Here is a 24,662-nt window from a genome sequence, read left to right on the forward strand (position 1 = left end):
AATGCAAAGGAGATTGGAATGACAAGTGGACTACACGTCTCGAATGTTCAGAAAGTTAAGCTACGTAGCAAGAATCTTATTGACTAAAATGATTAAAATGATACAGTACTGCTGAAGTAGGCCAGCTGGCAGTGGGTGCGTTGTTGACACTACACTAATCAAGTCGTTCCGTTGAGTGTAATAGTTTCTGCAGTGTTGCTATTCGGGGCTAGCAGGCTAGCTAGCAGTGTTGTTTACGTTACGTTGCGTTAAAAGAACGACAATAGATGGCTAGCGAACCTAGAAAATCGCTCTAGACTACCCAATTATCTTTGATACAAAGACGGCTATGTAGCTAGCTAAGTAGCTAGCTACGATCAAACAAATCAAACCGTTGTACTGTAATGAAATGAAGTGAAAAAGTGATACAACCTGTGAATGCGACCGGGTAGTTGAGTTCTATACAGAAGACGTTGGCTAGCGTTGGCTAGCTGTTGGCTAGCTAGCAGAGTTGGCTAGCTAGCAGAGTCACCTACGTTAAGGACGACAAATAGCTGGCTAGCTAACCTCGGTAAATTAAGTTAATCACTCTAAGACTACACACTCTAAACCTAAACAACACAATTATCTTGGATACGATGATACGATGATACGAAGACAGCAAAGACAGCTATGTAGGTAGCTAACACTAAACTAATCAAGTCGTTCAGTTGAGTGTAATAGTAATAGTTTCTCCAGTGCAGCTAATCAGTGGACGTTAGCTAGCTGGCTAGTGAAGACTACGTTAGGACGGCGAAATACGATAATTACGCAATTATCTTTGATACAAAGACGGCTATGTAGCTAGCTGAGAAGAAATTGCTAAGATAAGACAAATCAAACCGTTGTGATATAATGAAATATAATGAAAAAGTTATACTACCCGTTGGAGCGACGTGCAGATGCGACCACTCGCTCCAACCGGAACCGGAAAACCGGAAAAGTGTGTAATCTATCTGTTGCTCTAGGATCCTTGTCCCGGCAGCCTTCTCCCTGTGTGGTTGTTCTGTGTCCTCATGACATTACTCAGATTAAACTCTGAAGTACAACTCTATCTGTGTAATCTATCTGTTGCTCTAAGATCCTTGTCCCGGCAGCCTTCTCCCTGGGTGGTTGTTCTGTGTCCTTGTGTTTCCATGATACTTCCTGTTCTGATGTTTCTCTGTGCTTGACCCTCCAGTGTTCTGACCATCCTGGTGCTGCCGTCTGGTCCTCAGTATGAGGTGGTTCTGAAGGGACAGGTGGTACCAGAGGAGGGGGTGAACCCTGCTGCCCCTGGTCCTGTCTCTGCCCTGGGCATGCTGCCCCACAGTGAGGTGCCCCCCATCCTCTCCAACAAGCAGTTTGTGGCCTGGGGAGGGGTCACGCTGGGCAGGGCTGTGTAAGGGACATTTTACGCTACTCTTCCATGTTAGGCATAATGATTCATCCCTACATAGTTGCTCCCGAGTGGCGCAGCGGTCTAAGGCACTGCATCTCACTGCAAGAGGCGTCACTACAGTCCCTGGTTCGATTCCAGGCTGTATCATACCCGGCTGTGATTGGGAGTCCCATAGGGCGGCGCACAATTGGCCCAGCGTTGTTCGGGTTTGGCCGTCGTTGTAAATAAGAATTTGTTCTTAACTGTCTTGCCTAATTAAATAAAGGTTGAATATATTTTGACGGTGTTGTGGTGGTGTTAGAGCTCTGAATGTGGTCTTCTACCTGTACAGACAACAGAAGCTGGTTCTTCGTAATAACTCCCCCAACACAACACATCACCTGCGTCTACTGATCCGAGGACAAGACCACAGCTGTTTCCAGGTAAGAACCAAACCTCCTTGACTTGTCCAGCTCCATGTGGCCTCCAGCTACTCTTCAGATACCAATCACAACAGCTCTGTGTCAGACTGCTCCTTAACCCTCTCCAGCTACTCTTCAGATACCAATCACAACAGCTCTGTGTCAGACTGCTCCTTAACCCTCTCCAGCTACTCTTCAGATACCAATCACAGCAGCTCTGTGTCAGACTGCTCCTTAACCCTCTCCAGCTACTCTTCAGATACCAATCACCACAGCTCTGTGTCAGACGGCTCCTTAACCCCCTCCAGCTACTCTTCAGATACCAATCACCACAGCTCTGTGTCAGACGGCTCCTTAACCCTCTCCAGCTACTCTTCAGATACCAATCACCACAGCTCTGTGTCAGACGGCTCCTTAACCCTCTCCAGCTACTCTTCAGATACCAATCACCACAGCTCTGCCTGGAGACTCCTGTGGTGTCTCTCTCTCTCTCCATCTGTGTGTCTCTCTCTCTCCATCTGTGTGTCTCCATCTGTGTGTCTCCTGTGTCTCTCTCTCCTCTATTAATGTAATATCTCTCTCCCAGCTCCAGAGTAGTTTTGGACAGGAGGAGAGGTTGACCCGACACAGAGAGCTGTCTATCCGGCCCAGGGAGGATGTTGTTGTCCACCTGCTGTTTGCCCCAACCCGGGTGGCCTGCACCCTGTCCAAGCTGGAGATCAAACAGTCTGGAGTACGGCCCTCACAGCCTGGCATCAAGTTCACTGTGAGGCCCTCTCTACCCTAACTATCCTGGTTTACTGTCTGGCCCTCTCTACCCTAACTATCCTGGTTTACTGTCTGGCCCTCTCTACCCTAACCATCCTGGTTTACTGTGAGGCCCTCTCTACCCTAACCATCCTGGGCCCTCTCTACCCAAACCATCCTGGTTTACTGTGAGGCCCTCTCTACCCTAACCATCCTGGTTTACTGTCTGACCCTCTCTACCCTAACTATCCTGGTTTACTGTCTGGCCCTCTCTACCCTAACCATCATGGTTTACTGTGAGGCCCTCTCTACCCTAACCATCCTGGTTTACTGTGAGGCCCTCTCTACCCTAACCATCCTGGTTTACTGTGAGGCCCTCTCTACCCTAACCATCCTGGGCCCTCTCTACCCTAACCATCCTGGGCCCTCTCTACCCTAACCATCCTGGGCCCTCTCTACCCTAACCATCCTGGGCCCTCTCTACCCTAACCATCCTGGGCCCTCTCTACCCTAACCATCCTGGGCCCTCTCTACCCTAACCATCCTGGGCCCTCTCTACCCTAACCATCCTGGGCCCTCTCTACCCTAACCATCCTGGGCCCTCTCTACCCTAACCATCCTGGGCCCTCTCTACCCTAACCATCCTGGTTTACTGTCTGGCCCTCTCTACCCTAACTATCCTGGGCCCTCTCTACCCTAACTATCCTGGGCCCTCTCTACCCTAACTATCCTGGGCCTCTCTACCCCCTCTAGGCCCTCCCTAACTATCCTGGGCCCTCTCTACCCTAACTATCCTGGGCCCTCTCTACCCTAACTATCCTGGGCCCTCTCTACCCTAACTATCCTGGGCCCTCTCTACCCTAACTATCCTGGGCCCTCTCTACCCTAACTATCCTGGGCCCTCTCTACCCTAACTATCCTGGGCCCTCTCTACCCTAACCATCCTGGGCCCTCTCTACCCTAACCATCCTGGGCCCTCTCTACCCTAACCATCCTGGGCCCTCTCTACCCTAACTATCCTGGTTTACTGTCTGGCCCTCTCTACCCTAACTATCCTGGGCCCTCTCTACCCTAACCATCCTGGGCCCTCTCTACCCTAACCATCCTGGTTTACTGTCTGGCCCTCTCTACCCTAACCATCCTGGTTTACTGTGAGGCCCTCTCTACCCTAACTATCCTGGTTTACTGTGAGGCCCTCTCTACCCTAACCATCCTGGTTTACTGTGAGGCCCTCTCTACCCTAACCATCCTGGGCCCTCTCTACCCTAACCATCCTGAGCCCTCTCTACCCTAACCATCCTGAGCCCTCTCTACCCTAACCATCCTGAGCCCTCTCTACCCTAACCATCCTGGTTTACTGTGAGGCCCTCTCTACCCTAACCATCCTGGTTCACTATGAGGCCCTCTCTACCCTAACTATCCTGGTTTACTGTGAGGCCCTCTCTACCCTAACCATCCTGGGCCCTCTCTACCCTAACCATCCTGGTTTACTGTGAGGCCCTCTCTACCCTAACCATCCTGGTTTACTGTGAACCCTCTCTACCCTAACCATCCTGGGCCCTCTCTACCCTAACCATCCTGGTTTACTGTGAGGCCCTCTCTACCCTAACCATCCTGGTTTACTGTGAACCCTCTCTACCCTAACCATCCTGGTTCACTGTGAGGCCCTCTCTACCCTAACCATCCTGGGCCCTCTCTACCCTAACCATCCTGGTTTACTGTGAGGCCCTCTCTACCCTAACCTTCCTGGTTTATTGTGAGGCCCTCTCTACCCTAACCATCCTGGTTTACTGTCTGGCCCTCTCTACCCTAACCATCCTTGTTTACTGTCTGGCCCACTCTACCCTAACCATCCTGGTTTACTGTCTGGCCCACTCTACCCTAACCATCCTATAGACCAATGTTTCTTCATCCTGGGCCGTAGTTGTTGCCTTAGCACTACACTCCTGATTCCACGAATCAAAGGCTTGATGATGACGTGGTTATGTGAGTCCGGTTTGTAGTGCAAGGCCAACAACAGAAACGTGAAAATCTACGGGTTCCGAGGATCTAGCTACTTATTGAAGTGACTGGTTTTCAGTGGTGGTTTCTGATCTTAAAGGGACATTACACTTTTTAAAGTGTAATGTCCCTTTGTCTAATGTTTTCAGACTTCACAATGAGTCTGTGATGACGTGTGGGTTGTGAGTCTGTGGCGACGTATGGGTTGTGAGTCTGTGGCGACGTATGGGTTGTGAGTCTGTGGCGACGTATGGGTTGTGAGTCTGTGGCGACGTATGGGTTGTGAGTCTGTGGCGACGTATGGGTTGTGAGTCTGTGGCGACGTATGGGTTGTGTGAGTCTGTGGCGGCGTATGGGTTGTGTGAGTCTGGCGTATGGGTTGTGTGAGTCTGGCGTATGGGTTGTGTGAGTCTGGCCTATGGGTTGTGTGAGTCTGGCGTATGGGTTGTGTGAGTCTGGCGTATGGGTTGTGTGAGTCTGGCTATATGCCTCACATATTAATAGAGATATACAAACAGCCCTCTGTCTCTCTCTCGCCCCCCCCAGATCCCCCTATCAGGCTATGGAGGGACCAGTAACATTATTCTGGAAGACCACAGGAAGCGTTCAGATGGCTACGTGGCTATGCTAATGGGGGTGGCAGCAGGCCAGGTCTCCAAGCTGTGTGTCTGTGTGAGAAACACTGGGTGCAGGGCTGCCTTCATTAAGGCTGTTCTCTACTCTGACCTACACACACGCTCTGTCATGGACTCCTCGGACATCAGCCTCTCTCCGTCTCAGTTCGTCCTGAAGGAGAGGACACAGGAGGTAGGTCACATGACTTGTTGTGGTCAGAAAGGAGGTTCTGGTTTGATCTGGACTTCCTTCCATGTTTCTATCATTAATAGTTGGTGTGAACTGGACTACCTGACTGGAGAGATGGAGTTGGTGTGAACTGGACTTGACTGGAGAGATGGAGATGTTTCTATCATTAATAGTTGGTGTGAACTGGACTACCTGACTGGAGAGATGTTTCTATCATTAATAGTTGGTGTGAAGTGGACTACCTGACAGGAGAGATGGAGAGATGTTTCTATCATTAATAGTTGGTGTGATCTGGACTACCTGACTGGAGAGATGGAGAGATGTTTCTATCATTAATAGTTGGTGTGATCTGGACTACCTGACTGGAGAGATGTTTCTATCATTAATAGTTGGTGTGATCTGGACTACCTGACTGGAGAGATGGAGAGATGTTTCTATCATTAATAGTTGGTGTGATCTGGACTACCTGACTGGAGAGAGAGATGTTTCTATCATTAATAGTTGGTGTGATCTGGACTACCTGACTGGAGAGATGTTTCTATCATTAATAGTTGGTGTGATCTGGACTACCTGACTGGAGAGATGGAGAGATGTTTCTATCATTAATAGTTGGTGTGAACTGGACTACCTGACTGGAGAGATGGAGAGATGTTTCTATCATTAATAGTTGGTGTGATCTGGACTACCTGACAGGAGAGATGTTTCTATCATTAATAGTTGGTGTGATCTGGACTACCTGACTGGAGAGATGTTTCTATCATTAATAGTTGGTGTGATCTGGACTACCTGACTGGAGAGATGGAGAGATGTTTCTATCATTAATAGTTGGTGTGAACTGGACTACCTGACTGGAGAGATGGAGATGTTTCTATCATTAATAGTTGGTGTGATCTGGACTACCTGACTGGAGAGATGGAGAGATGTTTCTATCATTAATAGTTGGTGTGAACTGGACTACCAGACTGGAGAGATGTTTCTATCATTAATAGTTGGTGTGATCTGGACTACCTGACTGGAGAGATGGAGAGATGTTTCTATCATTAATAGTTGGTGTGAACTGGACTACCTGACTGGAGAGATGGAGAGATGTTTCTATCATTAATAGTTGGTGTGAACTGGACTACCTAACTGGAGAGATGTTTCTATCATTAATCGTTGGTTTGAACCGGTTCTTTCTCCAGGTGATCACGGTTCTGATGAAGGTGACCCAGAGAGAGCAGACTCTGTGTCAGTCAGCTAATGCCGTCCTGGCCACAGTCTGTCTCTTCTGTGGAGACGAGGTCTCACGACAACAGTTCAGGAGGTGAGGACTTGTCCCTCTGTTTCTTACATGGGCTGTCATTAACCTGACTTTTAAACAGCCATCTTGTGAAGCAATAGCATTAGAGGCTTTGAGGAGGTTGATCCGGGCTGTCAGACAGAACCGTTTGGTCCACTACTGTCTGTTTTTGTTTTGTTGTCCAGGCCCTCTAGTTTGATTTACAACACTGTAAGGAGACTGATTTCACCTCCATCTCCTGTCCCCCAGGTTGCTGCTGTCGAAGCCTGATGCAGGCAGGAAGATTCTGTCAGAGAACAGTCTGCTGAAAGGACTCAACTTCAACGAGAGGTTCCTGGGGAGGAACAAGTCCTGGAGGGTAAGGGGTCTTTCTAGAACAGAGGTGGGATAATGTTGCTTTGATGCAATAGGAGCTGGGAGCTTCGGTGGAGGATTTCCTACTCTGGACAACTTGTTATTCATAATTATTTGCAAAAACTTGTTTGTTATGGAAATGTTTATATATATATACATACACACACACACACACACACACACACACACACACACACACACACACACACACACACACACACACACACACACACACACACACACACACACACACACACACACACACACACACACACACACACACACACACACACACACACACACACAGTTGAAGTCGGAAGTTTACATACTTAAATTAGCGCCATTAACTCATTTTTCAACCACTCCACAAATTTATTGTGAACAAACAATAGTTTTGGCAAGTCAGTTAGGACATCTAGTTTGTGCAGGACACAAGTCATTTTCCCTACAATTGTTTACAGACAGATTATTTCACTTATCACAATTCCAGTGGGTCAGACGTTTACATACACTAAGATTACTGTGCCTTTAAACAGCTTGGAAAATTCCAGGAAATGATGTCATGGCTTTAGAAGCTTCTGATAGGCTAATTAACATTTGAGTCAATTGGAGGTGCATCTGTGGTTGTATTTAAAGGCCTACCTTCAAACTCTGTGCCTCTTTGCTTGACATCATGGGAAAATCAGAAGAAATCAGCCAAGACCAGAATTTTGAGGGACCAACACAAGTCTGGTTCATCCTTGGGATCAATTTCCAAAAGCCTGAAGGTACCACGATCATCTGTACAAACAATAGTAGAGATGAACGTAATTTGGTGCGAAAAGTGCAAATCGATCTCAGAACAACAGCAAAGGACCTTGTGAAGATGCTGGAAGAAATTGGTACAAAAGTATCTATATCCACAGTAAAACAAGTCCTATATCAACATAACCTGAAAGGCCGCTCATCAAGGAAGAAGCCACTGCTCCAAAACCACCATAAAAAAGCCAGACTACGGTTTGTAACTGCACATGGGGACAAAGATCATACGTTTTGGAGAAATGTCCTCTGGTCTGATGAAACAAAAATAGAACTGTTTGGCCATAATGACCATCGATATGTTTTTGGAAAAAGGGGGAGGCTAGCAAGCCGAAGAACACCATCCCAACTGTGAAGCACGGGGGTGGCAGCATCATGTTGTGGGGGTGCTTTTCTGCAGGAGGGACTGGTGCACTTTACAAAATAGATGGCATCATGAGAAGTAAAATGTGTATTTATTGAAACAACAGCTCAAGACATCAGTCAGGAAGTTAAAGCTTGGTCTTTCAAATGGACAATGACCCCAAGCAGACTTCCAAAGTTGTGGCAAAATGGCTTAAGGACAACAAAATCAAGGTATTGGAGTGGCCATCACAAAGCCCTGACCTCAATCGGATAGAATATTTGTTGGCAGAACTGAAAAAGCGTGTGCGAGCAAGGAGGCCTACAAACCTGACTGTTACACCAGCTCTGTCAGGAGGAATGGAGCAAAAATCACCCAACTTATTGTGGGAAGCTTGTGGAAGGCTACCTGAAACGTTTGACCCAAGTTAAACAATTTAAAGGAAATGCTACCAAATACTAATTGAGTGTATGTAAACTTCTGACCCACTGGGAATGTGGTGAAAGAAATAAAAGCTGAAATAAATCATTCTCTCTACCATTTTTCTGACATTTCACATTCTTAAAATAGTGGTGATCCTAACTGACCTAAGACAGGGATTTTTACTAGGATTAAATGTCAGGAATTATGGAAAAACTGGGTTTAAATGTATTTGGCTAAGGTGTATGTACACTTCTGACGTGTGTGTGTGTGTGTGTGTGTGTGTGTGTGTGTGTGTGTGTGTGTGTGTGTGTGTGTGTGTGTGTGTGTGTGTGTGTGTGTGTGTGTGTGTGTGTGTGTGTGTGTTTATATAATATATATTATATATATATAATATGTGTTGACTTGACTCAGTATGTTTAGCTCATGGTTTCCCATGCTGTTGTCTCCAGCCTACGACCTGCCCCAGAGCCCCAACCAGGCCCAGTTGTTCTATGGGAACCTGAGTAAGGTGGTGTTGTCAGTGCTGGGCAGCACAGAGACCTTGGACTCTGGAAGGGCTGACCTCCATGTCCAGCCCCCCCTAGCTGTCACCAGGAGAGGCTCGGAGGCTGACAGGTACTGGGACTGAATATCATACCTTTAGGAAAGAACGTAATCATACGAATGTTTTCATCTCACACCTCATTTGGTTTCTAGAGTGTTTCGCTCTGCTTAGAACATACAGGCTGTTAATGGTATAACGTTGTATTGGTGGTGTTAATGGTTATATAATGTTGTATTAGTGGTGTTAATGGTTATATACTGTTGTGGTGGTGTTAATGGTTATATAATGTTGTAGTAGTGGTGGTGTTAATGGTTATATAATGTTATAGTAGTGGTGTTAATGGTTATATTATGTTGTAGTAGTGGTGTTAATGGTTATATTATGTTGTAGTAGGGGTGTTAATGGTTATATAATGTTGTAGTAGGGGTGTTAATGGTTATATAATGTTGTAGTGGTGGTGTTAATGGTTATATAATGTTGTAGTAGTGGTGTTAATGGTTATATAATGTTGTAGTAGTGGTGTTAATGGTTATATAATGTTGTAGTAGGGGTGTTAATGGTTATATAATGTTGTAGTAGGGGTGTTAATGGTTATATAATGTTGTAGTAGTGGTGTTAATGGTTATATAATGTTGTAGTAGTGGTGTTAATGGTTATATAATGTTGTAGTAGGGTGTTAATGGTTATATAATGTTGTAGTGGTGGTGTTAATGGTTATATAATGTTGTAGTAGGGGTGTTAATGGTTATATAATGTTGTAGTGGTGGTGTTAATGGTTATATAATGTATTAGGGGTGTTAATGGTTATATAATGTTGTAGTAGTGGTGTTAATGGTTATATAATGTTGTAGTGGTGGTGTTAATGGTTATATACTGTTGTGGTGGTGTTAATGGTTATATAATGTTGTAGTAGTGGTGGTGTTAATGGTTATATAATGTTGTAGTGGTGGTGTTAATGGTTATATAATGTTGTAGTAGTGGTGTTAATGGTTATATAATGTTGTAGTAGGGGTGTTAATGGTTATATAATGTTGTAGTAGGGGTGTTAATGGTTATATAATGTTGTAGTAGTGGTGTTAATGGTTATATAACGTATTAGGGTATTAATGGTTATATAATGTTGTAGTAGGGGTGTTATACTAACATTATGGTGTTAATGGTTATATAACATTGTCTTATCATGTTGTAGTGGTTTTGGGAACTCAGACCGTCACATCAGCAACGTGTCTCTGGATGTACTGCCTGTGAAGGGTCCTCAAGGCCCCGCGTTACCCAGGACAGAGGCCTCTGGGACGGGGACAGAACCAGGGGACCACAGGGACTCCTGGAGCCTCCAGCCTGAACAGCTGGTCCTCACCTCTCCCACTATCAGTGAGTATTATCATGTCACTGTTTGAGACTAACTGTGCTCTTTGCAGCCTGAGCAAGGTCTCTCAGGACAGAACATTTTCTGTTCATAAAACTGTTTTTTTTGTAGTTTTTAATAGAATATAATTAAACCCTTTCCTTTGGTTTATAATGTGTGTTGTCCAGACGGAGCCTCCAACACCAGACATGTCCTGATCCAGAACCACTCATCATCCAGAGAGCTGAGCTTTGAGTTGTCCTGGCCAGCCCACTGTCTCACTGTTACCCCTCAACATGGAGTCATAGAACCACAGTATGCACACACACACACACACACACACACACACACACACACACACACACACACACACACACACACACACACACACACACAGCTTTGAGTTGTCCTGGCCAGCCCACTGTCTCACTGTTACCCCTCAACATGGAGTCATAGAACCACAGTATGTACACACACACACACACACACACACACACACACACACACACACACACACACACACACACACACACACACACACACACACACACACACACACACAGCTTTGAGTTGTCCTGGCCAGCCCACTGTCTCACTGTTACCCCTCAACATGGAGTCATAGAACCACAGTATGCACACACACACACACACACACACACACACACACACACACACACACACACACACACACACACACACACACACACACACAGCTTTGAGTTGTCCTGGCCAGCCCACTGTCTCACTGTTACCCCTCAACATGGAGTTATAGAACCACAGTATGTACACACACACACACACACACACACACACACACACACACACACACACACACACACACACACACACACACACACACACACAGCTTTGAGTTGTCCTGGCCAGCCCACTGTCTCACTGTTACCCCTCAACATGGAGTTATAGAACCACAGTATGTACACACACACACACACACACACACACACACACACACACACACACACACACACACACACACACACACACACACACACACACACACACACACAGGTGACTATATTACCAGGTGACTATTACTAGGGGTGTTTTATCAGGTGACTATATTACTTGGGGTGTTTTACCAGGTGACTATAGTACCAGGTGACTATATTACATGGGGTGTTTTACCAGGTGACTATATTACTAGGGGTGTTTTACCAGGTGACTATAGTACTAGGGGTGTTTTACCAGGTGACTATATTACTAGGGGTGTTTTACCAGGTGACTATATTACTAGGGGTGTTTTACCAGGTGACTATATTACCAGGTGACTGTATTACTAGGGGTGTTTTACCAGGTGACTGTATTACTAGGGGTGTTTTACCAGGTGACTATATTACTAGGGGTGTTTTACCAGGTGACTATATTACTAGGGGTGTTTTACCAGGTGACTATAGTACCAGGTGACTATATTACTAGGGGTGTTTTATCAGGTGACTATATTACTAGGGGTGTTTTACCAGGTGACTATATTACCAGGTGACTGTATTACTAGGGGTGTTTTACCAGGTGACTGTATTACTAGGGGTGTTTTACCAGGTGACTATATTACTAGGGGTGTTTTACCAGGTGACTATAGTACCAGGTGACTATATTACTAGGGGTGTTTTACCAGGTGACTGTATTACTAGGGGTGTTTTACCAGGTGACTATATTACTAGGGGTGTTTTACCAGGTGACTATAGTACCAGGTGACTGTATTACTAGGGGTGTTTTACCAGGTGACTATATTACCAGGTGACTATATTACTAGGGGTGTTTTACCAGGTGACTGTATTACTAGGGGTGTTTTACCAGGTGACTGTATTACTAGGGGTGTTTTACCAGGTGACTGTATTACTAGGGGTGTTTTACCAGGTGACTATAGTACCAGGTGACTGTTACTAGGGGTGTTTTACCAGGAGACTATATTACCAGGTGACTATATTACTAGGGGTGGTTTACCAGGTGACTGTATTACTAGGGGTGTTTTACCAGGTGACTATTACTAGGGGTGTTTTACCAGGTGACTATTACTAGGGGTGTTTCACCAGGTGACTGTTTCACCAGGTGACTGTAGTACTAGGCGTGTTTCACCAGGTGACTGTAGTACTAGGCGTGTTTCACCAGGTGACTGTAGTACTAGGCGTGTTTTACCAGGTGACTATATTACTAGGGGTGTTTCACCAGGTGACTGTTTCACCAGGTGACTGTAGTACTCGGCGTGTTTCACCGTAGTTTTTGTTCCCAGGTGCCACCTCCAGATCCTCATCAGTCCTAATCCGTCCCTAGCAACCAGGACATCCATGTTTCCATGGAGTGGCCAAATATATGTCCAGTGTGACAATCAACAGAAGGTAGTGATGATGATGTGGGCCCTCAACGTCTTGATGTGGTGCCCCCCCTCAATATCTTGATGTGGTGGGCCCCCCTCAATGCCTTGATGTGGTGCCCCCCTCAATGTCTTGATGTGGTGCCCCTCCCCCTCAATGTCTTGATGTGGTGCCCCTCCCCCTCAATGTCTTGATGTGGTGCCCTCCCCCCTCAATGTCTTGATGTGGTGCCCCTCCCCCTCAATGTCTTGATGTGGTGGGCCCCCCTCAATATCTTGATGTGGTGCCCCCCCCTCAATGTCTTTGTGTGGTGCCCCCCCTCAATGTCTTGATGTGGTGCCTCTCCCCTCAATGTCTTGATGTGGTGCCTCTCCCCTCAATGTCTTTGTGTGGTGCCACCCCCTCCTCAATGTCTTGATGTGGTGCCACCCCCTCAATGTCTTGATGTGGCGCCCTCAATGTCTTGATGTGGCGCCCCCATTGTCTTGATGTGGTGCTCCCCCTCAATGTCTTGATGTGGGGACCCCCTCAATGTCTTGATGTGGGGACCCCTCAATGTCTTGATGTGGTGCCACCCCCCTCAATGTCTTGATGTGGGCACCCCCCTCAATGTCTTGATGTGGCGCCCCCATTGTCTTGATGTGGTGCTCCCCCTCAATGTCTTGATGTGGGGACCCCTCCTCAATGTCTTGATGTGGTGCCCCCCCCCCCATTGTCTTGATGTGGTGCCCCCCTCAATGTCTTGATGTGGTGGCCCCCCTTAATGATGTTATTTTCTCTCCTCCTGCTGTCCAGTTCATCAAGGTCCAGATCCGTCAGGACCTGGCTCTGGATGTATCAACGGCCCCAGCAGACCGGAGCCTAGCCCCCCTTCCTCCTCAGACTGCTAGCGCCATGCCCACCGCCATGCTGCCCCCTGCAGGCCAACCCCCCCTGACCAGGACAGCTCCAGCCACGGTAGAGATCAGTAACCGTACCATCGTGTTTCCTGCCACGCCCTCAGGAGAAACCTCAGGTAGGAGACACTGTGACTCCCAGCATTACTCAGCGTTGGGACATATCTATAATCTCAGCATTGGGACGTATCTATAATCTCAGCATTGGGACGTATCTATAATCTCAGCATTGGGACGTATCTATAATCTCAGCATTGGGACGTATCTATAATCTCAGCATTGGGACGTATCTATAATCTCAGCATTGGGACGTATCTATAATCTCAGCATTGGGACGTATCTATAATCTCAGCGTTGGGCCGTATCTACAATCTCAGCGTTGGGACGTATCTACAATCTCAGCGTTGGGACGTATCTACAATCTCAGCGTTGGGACGTATCTACAATCTCAGCGTTGGGACGTATCTATAATCTCAGCGTTGGGACGTATCTATAATCTCAGCGTTGGGACGTATCTATAATCTCAGCGTTGGGACGTATCTATAATCTCAGCGTTGGGACGTATCTATAATCTCAGCGTTGGGACGTATCTATAATCTCAGCGTTGGGACGTATCTATAATCTCAGCGTTGGGACGTATCTATAATCTCAGCGTTGGGACGTATCTATAATCTCAGCGTTGGGACGTATCTATAATCTCAGCGTTGGGACGTATCTATAATCTCAGCGTTGGGACGTATCTATAATCTCAGCGTTGGGACATATCTATAATCTCTGACTCCCAGCGTTACTCAGCGTTGGGACATATCTATAATCTCAGCATTGGGACGTATCTATAATCTCAGCATTGGGACGTATCTATAATCTCAGCATTGGGACGTATCTATAATCTCAGCATTGGGACGTATCTATAATCTCAGCATTGGGACGTATCTATAATCTCAGCATTGGGATGTATCTATAATCTCAGCATTGGGACGTATCTATAATCTCAGCATTGGGACGTATCTATAATCTCTGACTCCCAACGTTACTTAGCATTGGGACATATCTATAATCTCAGTTTTGGGACATATCTATAATCTCAGCATTGGGACATATCTATAATCTGACTCCCAGCATTGGGACATATCTATAATCTGACTCCCAGCATTGGGACATATCTATAATCTGACTCCCAGCGTTGGGACATGCCTATAATCTCTGACTCGGCGTTGGGACATATCTATAATCTCAGCATTGGGACGTATCTATAATCTCAGCATTGGGACGTATCTATAATCTCAGCATTGGGACGTATCTATAATCTCAGCATTGGGACATATCTATAATCTCAGCATTGGGACATATCTATAATCTCAGCATTGGGACGTATCTATAATCTCAGCATTGGGACATATCTATAATCTCAGCATTGGGACATATCTATAATCTCTGACTCCCAGCGTTACTCAGCGTTGGGACATATCTATAATCTCAGTTTTGGGACATATCTATAATCTCAGCATTGGGACATATCTATAATCTGACTCCCAGCGTTGGGACATGCCTATAATCTCTGACTCGGCGTTGGGACATGCCTATAATCTCTGACTCGGCGTTGGGACATATCTATAATCTCAGCATTGGGACGTATCTATAATCTCAGCATTGGGACGTATCTATAATCTCAGCATTGGGACATATCTATAATCTCAGCGTTGGGACGTATCTATAATCTCAGCATTGGGACGTATCTATAATCTCAGCATTGGGACATATCTATAATCTCTGACTCCCAGCGTTACTCAGCGTTGGGACATATCTATAATCTCAGCATTGGGACGTATCTATAATCTCAGCATTGGGACGTATCTATAATCTCTGACTCCCAACGTTACTCAGCATTGGGACATATCTATAATCTCAGTTTTGGGACATATCTATAATCTCAGCATTGGGACGTATCTATAATCTCAGCATTGGGACCTATCTATAATCTCAGCATTGGGACGTATCTATAATCTCAGCATTGGGACGTATCTATAATCTCAGCATTGGGACGTATCTATAATCTCAGCATTGGGACGTATCTATAATCTCAGCATTGGGACGTATCTATAATCTCAGCATTGGGACGTATCTATAATCTCAGCATTGGGACATATCTATAATCTCTGACTCCCAGCGTTACTCAGCATTGGGACGTATCTATAATCTCAGCATTGGGACGTATCTATAATCTCAGCATTGGGACGTATCTATAATCTCAGCATTGGGACGTATCTATAATCTCAGCATTGGGACGTATCTATAATCTCAGCATTGGGACGTATCTATAATCTCAGCATTGGGACGTATCTATAATCTCAGCATTGGGACGTATCTATAATCTCAGCATTGGGACGTATCTATAATCTCAGCATTGGGACGTATCTATAATCTCTGACTCCCAGCGTTACTCAGCGTTGGGACATATCTATAATCTCTGACTCCCAGCGTTACTCAGCGTTGGGACATATCTATAATCTCAGCATTGGGACGTATCTATAATCTCAGCATTGGGACGTATCTATAATCTCTGACTCCCAACGTTACTTAGCATTGGGACATATCTATAATCTCAGTTTTGGGACATATCTATAATCTCAGCATTGGGACATATCTATAATCTGACTCCCAGCATTGGGACATATCTATAATCTGACTCCCAGCATTGGGACATATCTATAATCTGACTCCCAGCGTTGGGACATGCCTATAATCTCTGACTCGGCATTGGGACATATCTATAATCTCAGCATTGGGACGTATCTATAATCTCAGCGTTGGGACGTATCTATAATCTCAGCATTGGGACGTATCTATAATCTCAGCATTGGGACGTATCTATAATCTCAGCATTGGGACGTATCTATAATCTCAGCATTGGGACATATCTATAATCTCTGACTCCCAGCGTTACTCAGCGTTGGGACATATCTATAATCTCAGCATTGGGACGTATCTATAATCTCAGCATTGGGACGTATCTATAATCTCTGACTCCCAACGTTACTCAGCATTGGGACATATCTATAATCTCAGTTTTGGGACATATCTATAATCTCAGCATTGGGACATATCTATAATCTGACTCCCAGCATTGGGACATATCTATAATCTGACTCCCAGCATTGGGACATATCTATAATCTGACTCCCAGCGTTGGGACATGCCTATAATCTCTGACTCGGCGTTGGGACATATCTATAATCTCAGCATTGGGACGTATCTATAATCTCAGCATTGGGACGTATCTATAATCTCAGCATTGGGACGTATCTATAATCTCAGCATTGGGACATATCTATAATCTCAGCATTGGGACATATCTATAATCTCTGACTCCCAGCGTTACTCAGCGTTGGGACATATCTATAATCTCAGTTTTGGGACATATCTATAATCTCAGCATTGGGACATATCTATAATCTGACTCCCAGCGTTGGGACATGCCTATAATCTCTGACTCGGCGTTGGGACATGCCTATAATCTCTGACTCGGCGTTGGGACATATCTATAATCTCAGCATTGGGACGTATCTATAATCTCAGCATTGGGACGTATCTATAATCTCAGCATTGGGACATATCTATAATCTCAGCGTTGGGACGTATCTATAATCTCAGCATTGGGACGTATCTATAATCTCAGCATTGGGACATATCTATAATCTCTGACTCCCAGCGTTACTCAGCGTTGGGACATATCTATAATCTCAGCATTGGGACGTATCTATAATCTCAGCATTGGGACGTATCTATAATCTCTGACTCCCAACGTTACTCAGCATTGGGACATATCTATAATCTCAGTTTTGGGACATATCTATAATCTCAGCATTGGGACGTATCTATAATCTCAGCATTGGGACCATCTATAATCTCAGCATTGGGACGTATCTATAATCTCAGCATTGGGACGTATCTATAATCTCAGCATTGGGACGTATCTATAATCTCAGCATTGGGACGTATCTATAATCTCAGCATTGGGACGTATCTATAATCTCAGCATTGGGACGTATCTATAATCTCAGCATTGGGACATATCTATAATCTCTGACTCCCAGCGTTACTCAGCATTGGGACGTATCTATAATCTCAGCATTGGGACGTATCTATAATCTCAGCATTGGGACGTATCTATAATCTCAGCATTGGGACGTATCTATAATCTCAGCATTGGGACGTATCTATAATCTCAGCATTGGGACGTATCTATAATCTCAGCATTGGGACGTATCTATAATCTCAGCATTGGGACGTATCTATAATCTCAGCATTGGGACGTATCTATAATCTCAGCATTGGGACGTATCTATAATCTCAGCATTGGGACGTATCTATAATCTCTGACTCCCAGCGTTACTCAGCGTTGGGACATATCTATAATCTCTGACTCCCAGCGTTACTCAGCGTTGGGACATATCTATAATCTCAGCATTGGGACGTATCTATAATCTCAGCATTGGGACGTATCTATAATCTCTGACTCCCAACGTTACTTAGCATTGGGACATATCTATAATCTCAGTTTTGGGACATATCTATAATCTCAGCATTGGGACATATCTATAATCTGACTCCCAGCATTGGGACATATCTATAATCTGACTCCCAGCATTGGGACATATCTATAATCTGACTCCCAGCGTTGGGACATGCCTATAATCTCTGACTCGGCATTGGGACATATCTATAATCTCAGCATTGGGACGTATCTATAATCTCAGCGTTGGGACGTATCTATAATCTCAGCATTGGGACGTATCTATAATCTCAGCATTGGGACGTATCTATAATCTCAGCATTGGGACGTATCTATAATCTCAGCATTGGGACATATCTATAATCTCTGACTCCCAGCGTTACTCAGCGTTGGGACATATCTATAATCTCAGCATTGGGACGTATCTATAATCTCAGCATTGGGACGTATCTATAATCTCTGACTCCCAACGTTACTCAGCATTGGGACATATCTATAATCTCAGTTTTGGGACATATCTATAATCTCAGCATTGGGACATATCTATAATCTGACTCCCAGCATTGGGACATATCTATAATCTGACTCCCAGCATTGGGACATATCTATAATCTGACTCCCAGCGTTGGGACATATCTATAATCTGACTCCCAGCGTTGGGACATATCTATAATCTGACTCCCGGCGTTGGGACATATCTATAATCTGACTCCCGGCGTTGGGACATATCTATAATATCTGACTCGGCGTTGGGACATATCTATAATATCTGACTCTGCGTTGGGACATATCTATAATATCTGACTCGGCGTTGGGACATATCTATAATATCTGACTCGGCGTTGGGACATATCTATAATATCTGACTCGGCGTTGGGACATATCTATAATATCTGACTCGGCGTTGGGACATATCTATAATATCTGACTCGGCGTTGGGACATATCTATAATATCTGACTCGGCGTTGGGACATATCTATAATATCTGACTCGGCGTTGGGACATATCTATAATATCTGACTCGGCGTTGGGACATATCTATAATATCTGACTCGGCGTTGGGACATATCTATAATATCTGACTCGGCGTTGGGACATATCTATAATCTGAATCGGCGTTGGGACATATATCTATAATCTCGGCGTTGGGACATATATCTATAATCTGACTCGGCTATGGGACATATATCTATAATCTGACTCGGCTATGGGACATATATCTATAATCTGACTCGGCTATGGGACATATCTATAATCTGACTCGGCTATGGGACATATCTATAATCTGACTCGGCTATGGGACATATCTATAATCTGACTCGGCTATGGGACATATCTATAATCTGACTCGGCTATGGGACATATCTATAATCTGACTCGGCTATGGGACATATCTATAATCTGACTCGGCTATGGGACATATCTATAATCTGACTCGGCTATGGGACATATCTATAATCTGACTCGGCTATGGGACATATCTATAATCTGACTCGGCTATGGGACATATCTATAATCTCGGCTATGGGACATATCTATAATCTCGGCTATGGGACATATCTATAATCTCGGCTATGGGACATATCTATAATCTCGGCTATGGGACATATCTATAATCTCAGCGTTGGGACATATCTATAATCTCAGCGTTGGGACATATCTATAATCTCAGCGTTGGGACATATCTATAATCTCTGGAGTTTGCAGTTGCCAGTCAATAGCCCTATTTCCCCTCTAGATAATACCAAAATGCTGTGTATGTTCTTGGAGAATGTTCCTGTTTCCAGTGTTTTGATGTAAAGCCGTCTCTTCCTTCGTCAGAGTCCTCTGTGGAGGTGGAGAACAGAGGAGAGCAGGTGAGGTGGTACCTGTCTTCCTTCGCCCCTCCTTATGTAAAGGGGGTGGACAGCAGTGGGGATGTGTACCGGGCCACCTACACAGCCTTCAGATGTCCCAGAGTCTCTGGAACCCTGGGAGCATACCACAAGATGCAGGTGATTACTCCATCTCTACCCCTACCTATGGCTTTATTAGGGTTACTGACCACCCAGCTTTACCCAGTCACACCCCTGGTCCCCAGAACATATCTTTATTAGGGGGGTTACTGACCACCCAGCTTTACCCAGTCACACCCCTGGTCCCCAGAACATATCTTTATTAGGGTTACTGACCACCCAGCTTTACCCAGTCACACCACTGGTCCCCAGAACATATCTTTATTAGGGGGGTTACTGACCACCCAGCTTTACCCAGTCACACCCCTGGTCCCCAGAACATATCTTTATTAGGGGGGTTACTGACCACCCAGCTTTACCCAGTCACACCCCTGGTCCCCAGAACATATCTTTATTAGGGGGGTTACTGACCACCCAGCTTTACCCAGTCACACCCCTGGTCCCAGAACAGTGCGTCTTTGGTCAATAGGATGTCCTGTAGGGCTTTGAACATGATGGTGTTGTTGATGTCTCCTCTCTTCCTGTTGATGTCTCCTCTCTTCCTGTTGATCTCCTCCTGTTGGTGTCTCCTCCTCTCCTCCTGTTGATCTCCTCCTGTTGGTGTCTCCTCCTCTCCTCCTGTTGATCTCCTCCTGTTGATCTCCTCCTGTTGATGTCTCCTCCTCTCCTCCTGTTGGGGTCTCCTCCTCTCCTCCTGTTGGGGTCTCCTCCTCTCCTCCTGTTGGGGTCTCCTCCTCTCCTCCTGTTGGGGTCTCCTCCTCTCCTCCTGTTGGGGTCTCCTCCCGTTGGGGTCTCCTCCTCTCTTCCTGTTGATCTCCTCCCGTTGGTGTCCTCCTGTTGGTGTCTCCTCCTCTCCTCCCATTGATCTCCTCCTGTTGGTGTCTCCTCCTCTCCTCCTGTTGATCTCCTCCTGTTGATGTCTCCTCCTCTCCTCCTGTTGGTGTCTCCTCCTCTCCTCCTGTTGGTGTCTCCTCCTCTCCTCCTGTTGGGGTCTCCTCCTCTCCTCCTGTTGGGGTCTCCTCCTCTCCTCCTGTTGGTGTCTCCTCCTCTCCTCCTGTTGGGGTCTCCTCCCTCTCCTCCTGTTGGGGTCTCCTCCTCTCCTCCTGTTGGGGTCTCCTCCTCTCCTCCTGTTGGGGTCTCCTCCTCTCCTCCTGTTGGGGTCTCCTCCTCTCCTCCTGTTGGGGTCTCCTCCTCTCCTCCTGTTGGGGTCTCCTCCTCTCCTCCTGTTGGGGTCTCCTCCTCTCCTCCTGTTGGGGTCTCCTCCCGTTGGGGTCTCCTCCTCTCTTCCTGTTGATCTCCTCCCGTTGGTGTCCTCCTGTTGGTGTCTCCTCCTCTCTTCCTGTTGATCTCCTCCTGTTGATCTCCTCCTGTTGGTGTCCTCCTGTTGGTGTCCTCCTGTTGGTGTCTCCTCTCCTCCTGTTGATCTCCTCCTGTTGGTGTCTCCTCCTCTCCTCCTGTTGGTGTCTCCTCCTCTCCTCCTGTTGGTGTCTCCTCCTCTCCTCCTGTTGGTGTCTCCTCCTCTCCTCCTGTTGGTGTCTCCTCCTCTCCTCCTGTTGGTGTCTCCTCCTCTCCTCCTGTTGATCTCCTCCTGTTGGTGTCTCCTCCTCTCCTCCTGTTGATCTCCTCCTGTTGGTGTCTCCTCCTCTCCTCCTGTTGGTGTCTCCTCCTCTCCTCCTGTTGGTGTCTCCTCCTCTCCTCCTGTTGGGGTCTCCTCCTCTCCTCCTGTTGGGGTCTCCTCCTCTCCTCCTGTTGGGGTCTCCTCCTCTCCTCCTGTTGGGGTCTCCTCCTCTCTTCCTGTTGATCTCCTCCCGTTGGTGTCTCCTCCTCTCTTCCTGTTGATCTCCTCCCGTTGGTGTCTCCTCCTCTCTTCCTGTTGATCTCCTCCCGTTGGTGTCCTCCTGTTGGTGTCTCCTCCTCTCCTCCTGTTGATCTCCTCCTGTTGGTGTCTCCTCCTCTCCTCCTGTTGATCTCCTCCTGTTGATCTCCTCCTGTTGGTGTCCTCCTGTTGGTGTCCTCCTGTTGGTGTCTCCTCTCCTCCTGTTGGTGTCCTCCTGTTGGTGTCTCCTCTCCTCCTGTTGATCTCCTCCTGTTGGTGTCTCCTCCTCTCCTCCTGTTGATCTCCTCCTGTTGGTGTCTCCTCCTCTCCTCCTGTTGATCTCCTCCTGTTGGTGTCTCCTCCTCTCCTCCTGTTGATCTCCTCCTGTTGGTGTCTCCTCCTCCCTGTTGGTGTCTCCTCCTCTCCTCCTGTTGATCTCCTCCTGTTGGTGTCTCCTCCTCTCCTCCTGTTGGTGTCTCCTCCTCTCCTCCTGTTGGTGTCTCCTCCTCTCCTCCTGTTGGTGTCTCCTCCTCTCCTCCTGTTGGTGTCTCCTCCTCTCCTCCTGTTGGTGTCTCCTCCTCTCCTCCTGTTGGGGTCTCCTCCTCTCCTCCTGTTGGGGTCTCCTCCTCTCTTCCTGTTGATCTCCTCCCGTTGGTGTCTCCTCCTCTCTTCCTGTTGATCTCCTCCCGTTGGTGTCCTCCTGTTGGTGTCTCCTCCTCTCCTCCCATTGATCTCCTCCTGTTGATCTCCTCCTGTTGGTGTCTCCTCCTCTCCTCCTGTTGATCTCCTCCTGTTGGTGTCCTCCTGTTGGTGTCCTCCTGTTGGTGTCTCCTCTCCTCCTGTTGGTGTCCTCCTGTTGGTGTCTCCTCCTCTCCTCCCATTGATCTCCTCCTGTTGATCTCCTCCTGTTGGTGTCTCCTCCTCTCCTCCTGTTGATCTCCTCCTGTTGATCTCCTCCTGTTGGTGTCCTCCTGTTGGTGTCTCCTCTCCTCCTGTTGGTGTCCTCCTGTTGGTGTCTCCTCTCCTCCTGTTGATCTCCTCCTGTTGGTGTCTCCTCCTCTCCTCCTGTTGGTGTCTCCTCCTCTCCTCCTGTTGGTGTCTCCTCCTCTCCTCCTGTTGGTGTCTCCTCCTCTCCTCCTGTTGGTGTCTCCTCCTCTCCTCCTGTTGGTGTCTCCTCCTCTCCTCCTGTTGATCTCCTCCTGTTGGTGTCTCCTCATCTCCTCCTGTTGGTGTCTCCTCCTCTCCTCCTGTTGGTGTCTCCTCCTCTCCTCCTGTTGGTGTCTCCTCTCCTCCTGTTGATCTCCTCCTGTTGGTGTCTCCTCCTGTTGATCTCCTCCTGTTGGTGTCTCCTCCTCTCCTCCTGTTGGTGTCTCCTCTCCTCCTGTTGATCTCCTCCTGTTGGTGTCTCCTCCTGTTGATCTCCTCCTGTTGGTGTCTCCTCCTCTCCTCCTGTTGATCTCCTCCTGTTGGTGTCTCCTCCTCTCCTCCTGTTGATCTCCTCCTGTTGATCTCCTCCTCTCCTCCCGTTGATCTCCTCCTGTTGGTGTCTCCTGTTGATCTCCTCGTGTTGATCTCCTCCTCCTCCTCCAGGTGCCCATCACCTTCCTGCCCAGGGACCGAGGGGACTATGCTCAGTTCTGGGACCTGGAGTGTCACCCAGTGGCTGAGCCTCAGCACAAGACCAGGATACGCTTCCAGCTCTGTGGCACTGTGGGTAGACTGATATAGGACATCATTATACTGCCAGGAGACTGATATAGGACATCATTATACTGCCGGGAGACTGTTATAGGACATCATTATACTGCCAGGAGTCTGATATAGGACATCATTATACTGCCAGGAGACTGATATAGGACATCATTATACTACCAGGAGACTGTTACAGGACACCATTATACTGCCAGGAGACTGTTATAGGACACCATTATACTGCCAGGAGACTGTTATAGGACACCATTATACTGCCAGGAGACTGATATAGGACATCATTATACTGCCAGGAGACTGATATAGGACATCATTATCCTACCAGGAGACTGTTATAGGACATCATTATACTGCCAGGAGACACCATTATACTGCCAGGAGACTGATATAGGACATCATTATACTGCCAGGAGACACCATTATACTGCCAGGAGACTGATATAGGACATCATTATACTGCCAGGAGACTGTTATAGGACATCATTATACTGCCAGGAGACTGATATAGGGCATCATTATACTGCCAGGAGACTGATATAGGACATCATTATACTGCCAGGAGACTGATATAGGACATCATTATACTGCCAGGAGACTGATACAGGACATCATTATACTGCCAGGAGACTGTTATAGGATATCATTATACTGCCAGGAGACATCATTATACTGCCAGGAGACTGATATAGGACATCATTATACTGCCAGGAGACTGATATAGGACATCATTATACTGCCAGGAGACTGATATAGGACATCATTATACTGCCAGGAGACTGTTATAGGACATCATTATACTGCCAGGAGACTGTTATAGGACATCATTATACTGCCAGGAGACTGATATAGGACATCATTATACTGCCAGGAGACTGATATAGGACATCATTATACTGCCAGGAGACTGTTATAGGACATCATTATACTGCCAGGAGACTGTTACAGGACATCATTATACTGCCAGGAGACTGTTACAGGACATCATTATACTGCCAGGAGACTG

The 24,662-nt window shown here is 46.6% G+C and overlaps 1 protein-coding gene across 1 annotated transcript in view; it reads left to right on the top strand.

The window, feature by feature from the left end:
* The window catches only part of LOC124017976 (centrosomal protein of 192 kDa-like), a 69,233-nt gene that overhangs the window by 36,288 nt on the left and 8,283 nt on the right, over positions 1-24,662 (top strand). Inside the window, 14 exon segments of the mRNA XM_046333220.1 lie at positions 1,199-1,399; positions 1,731-1,821; positions 2,387-2,566; positions 5,095-5,355; positions 6,534-6,655; positions 6,881-6,960; positions 6,963-6,989; positions 8,999-9,164; positions 10,283-10,464; positions 10,627-10,753; positions 12,687-12,792; positions 13,564-13,783; positions 20,000-20,172; positions 23,540-23,659. Coding sequence (XP_046189176.1) covers positions 1,199-1,399; positions 1,731-1,821; positions 2,387-2,566; positions 5,095-5,355; positions 6,534-6,655; positions 6,881-6,960; positions 6,963-6,989; positions 8,999-9,164; positions 10,283-10,464; positions 10,627-10,753; positions 12,687-12,792; positions 13,564-13,783; positions 20,000-20,172; positions 23,540-23,659 — 2,056 coding nt within the window.

Source organism: Oncorhynchus gorbuscha, unplaced genomic scaffold (genome assembly GCF_021184085.1).
Source record: "Oncorhynchus gorbuscha isolate QuinsamMale2020 ecotype Even-year unplaced genomic scaffold, OgorEven_v1.0 Un_scaffold_360, whole genome shotgun sequence".
NCBI classification, from domain to species: Eukaryota; Metazoa; Chordata; class Actinopteri; order Salmoniformes; family Salmonidae; genus Oncorhynchus; species Oncorhynchus gorbuscha.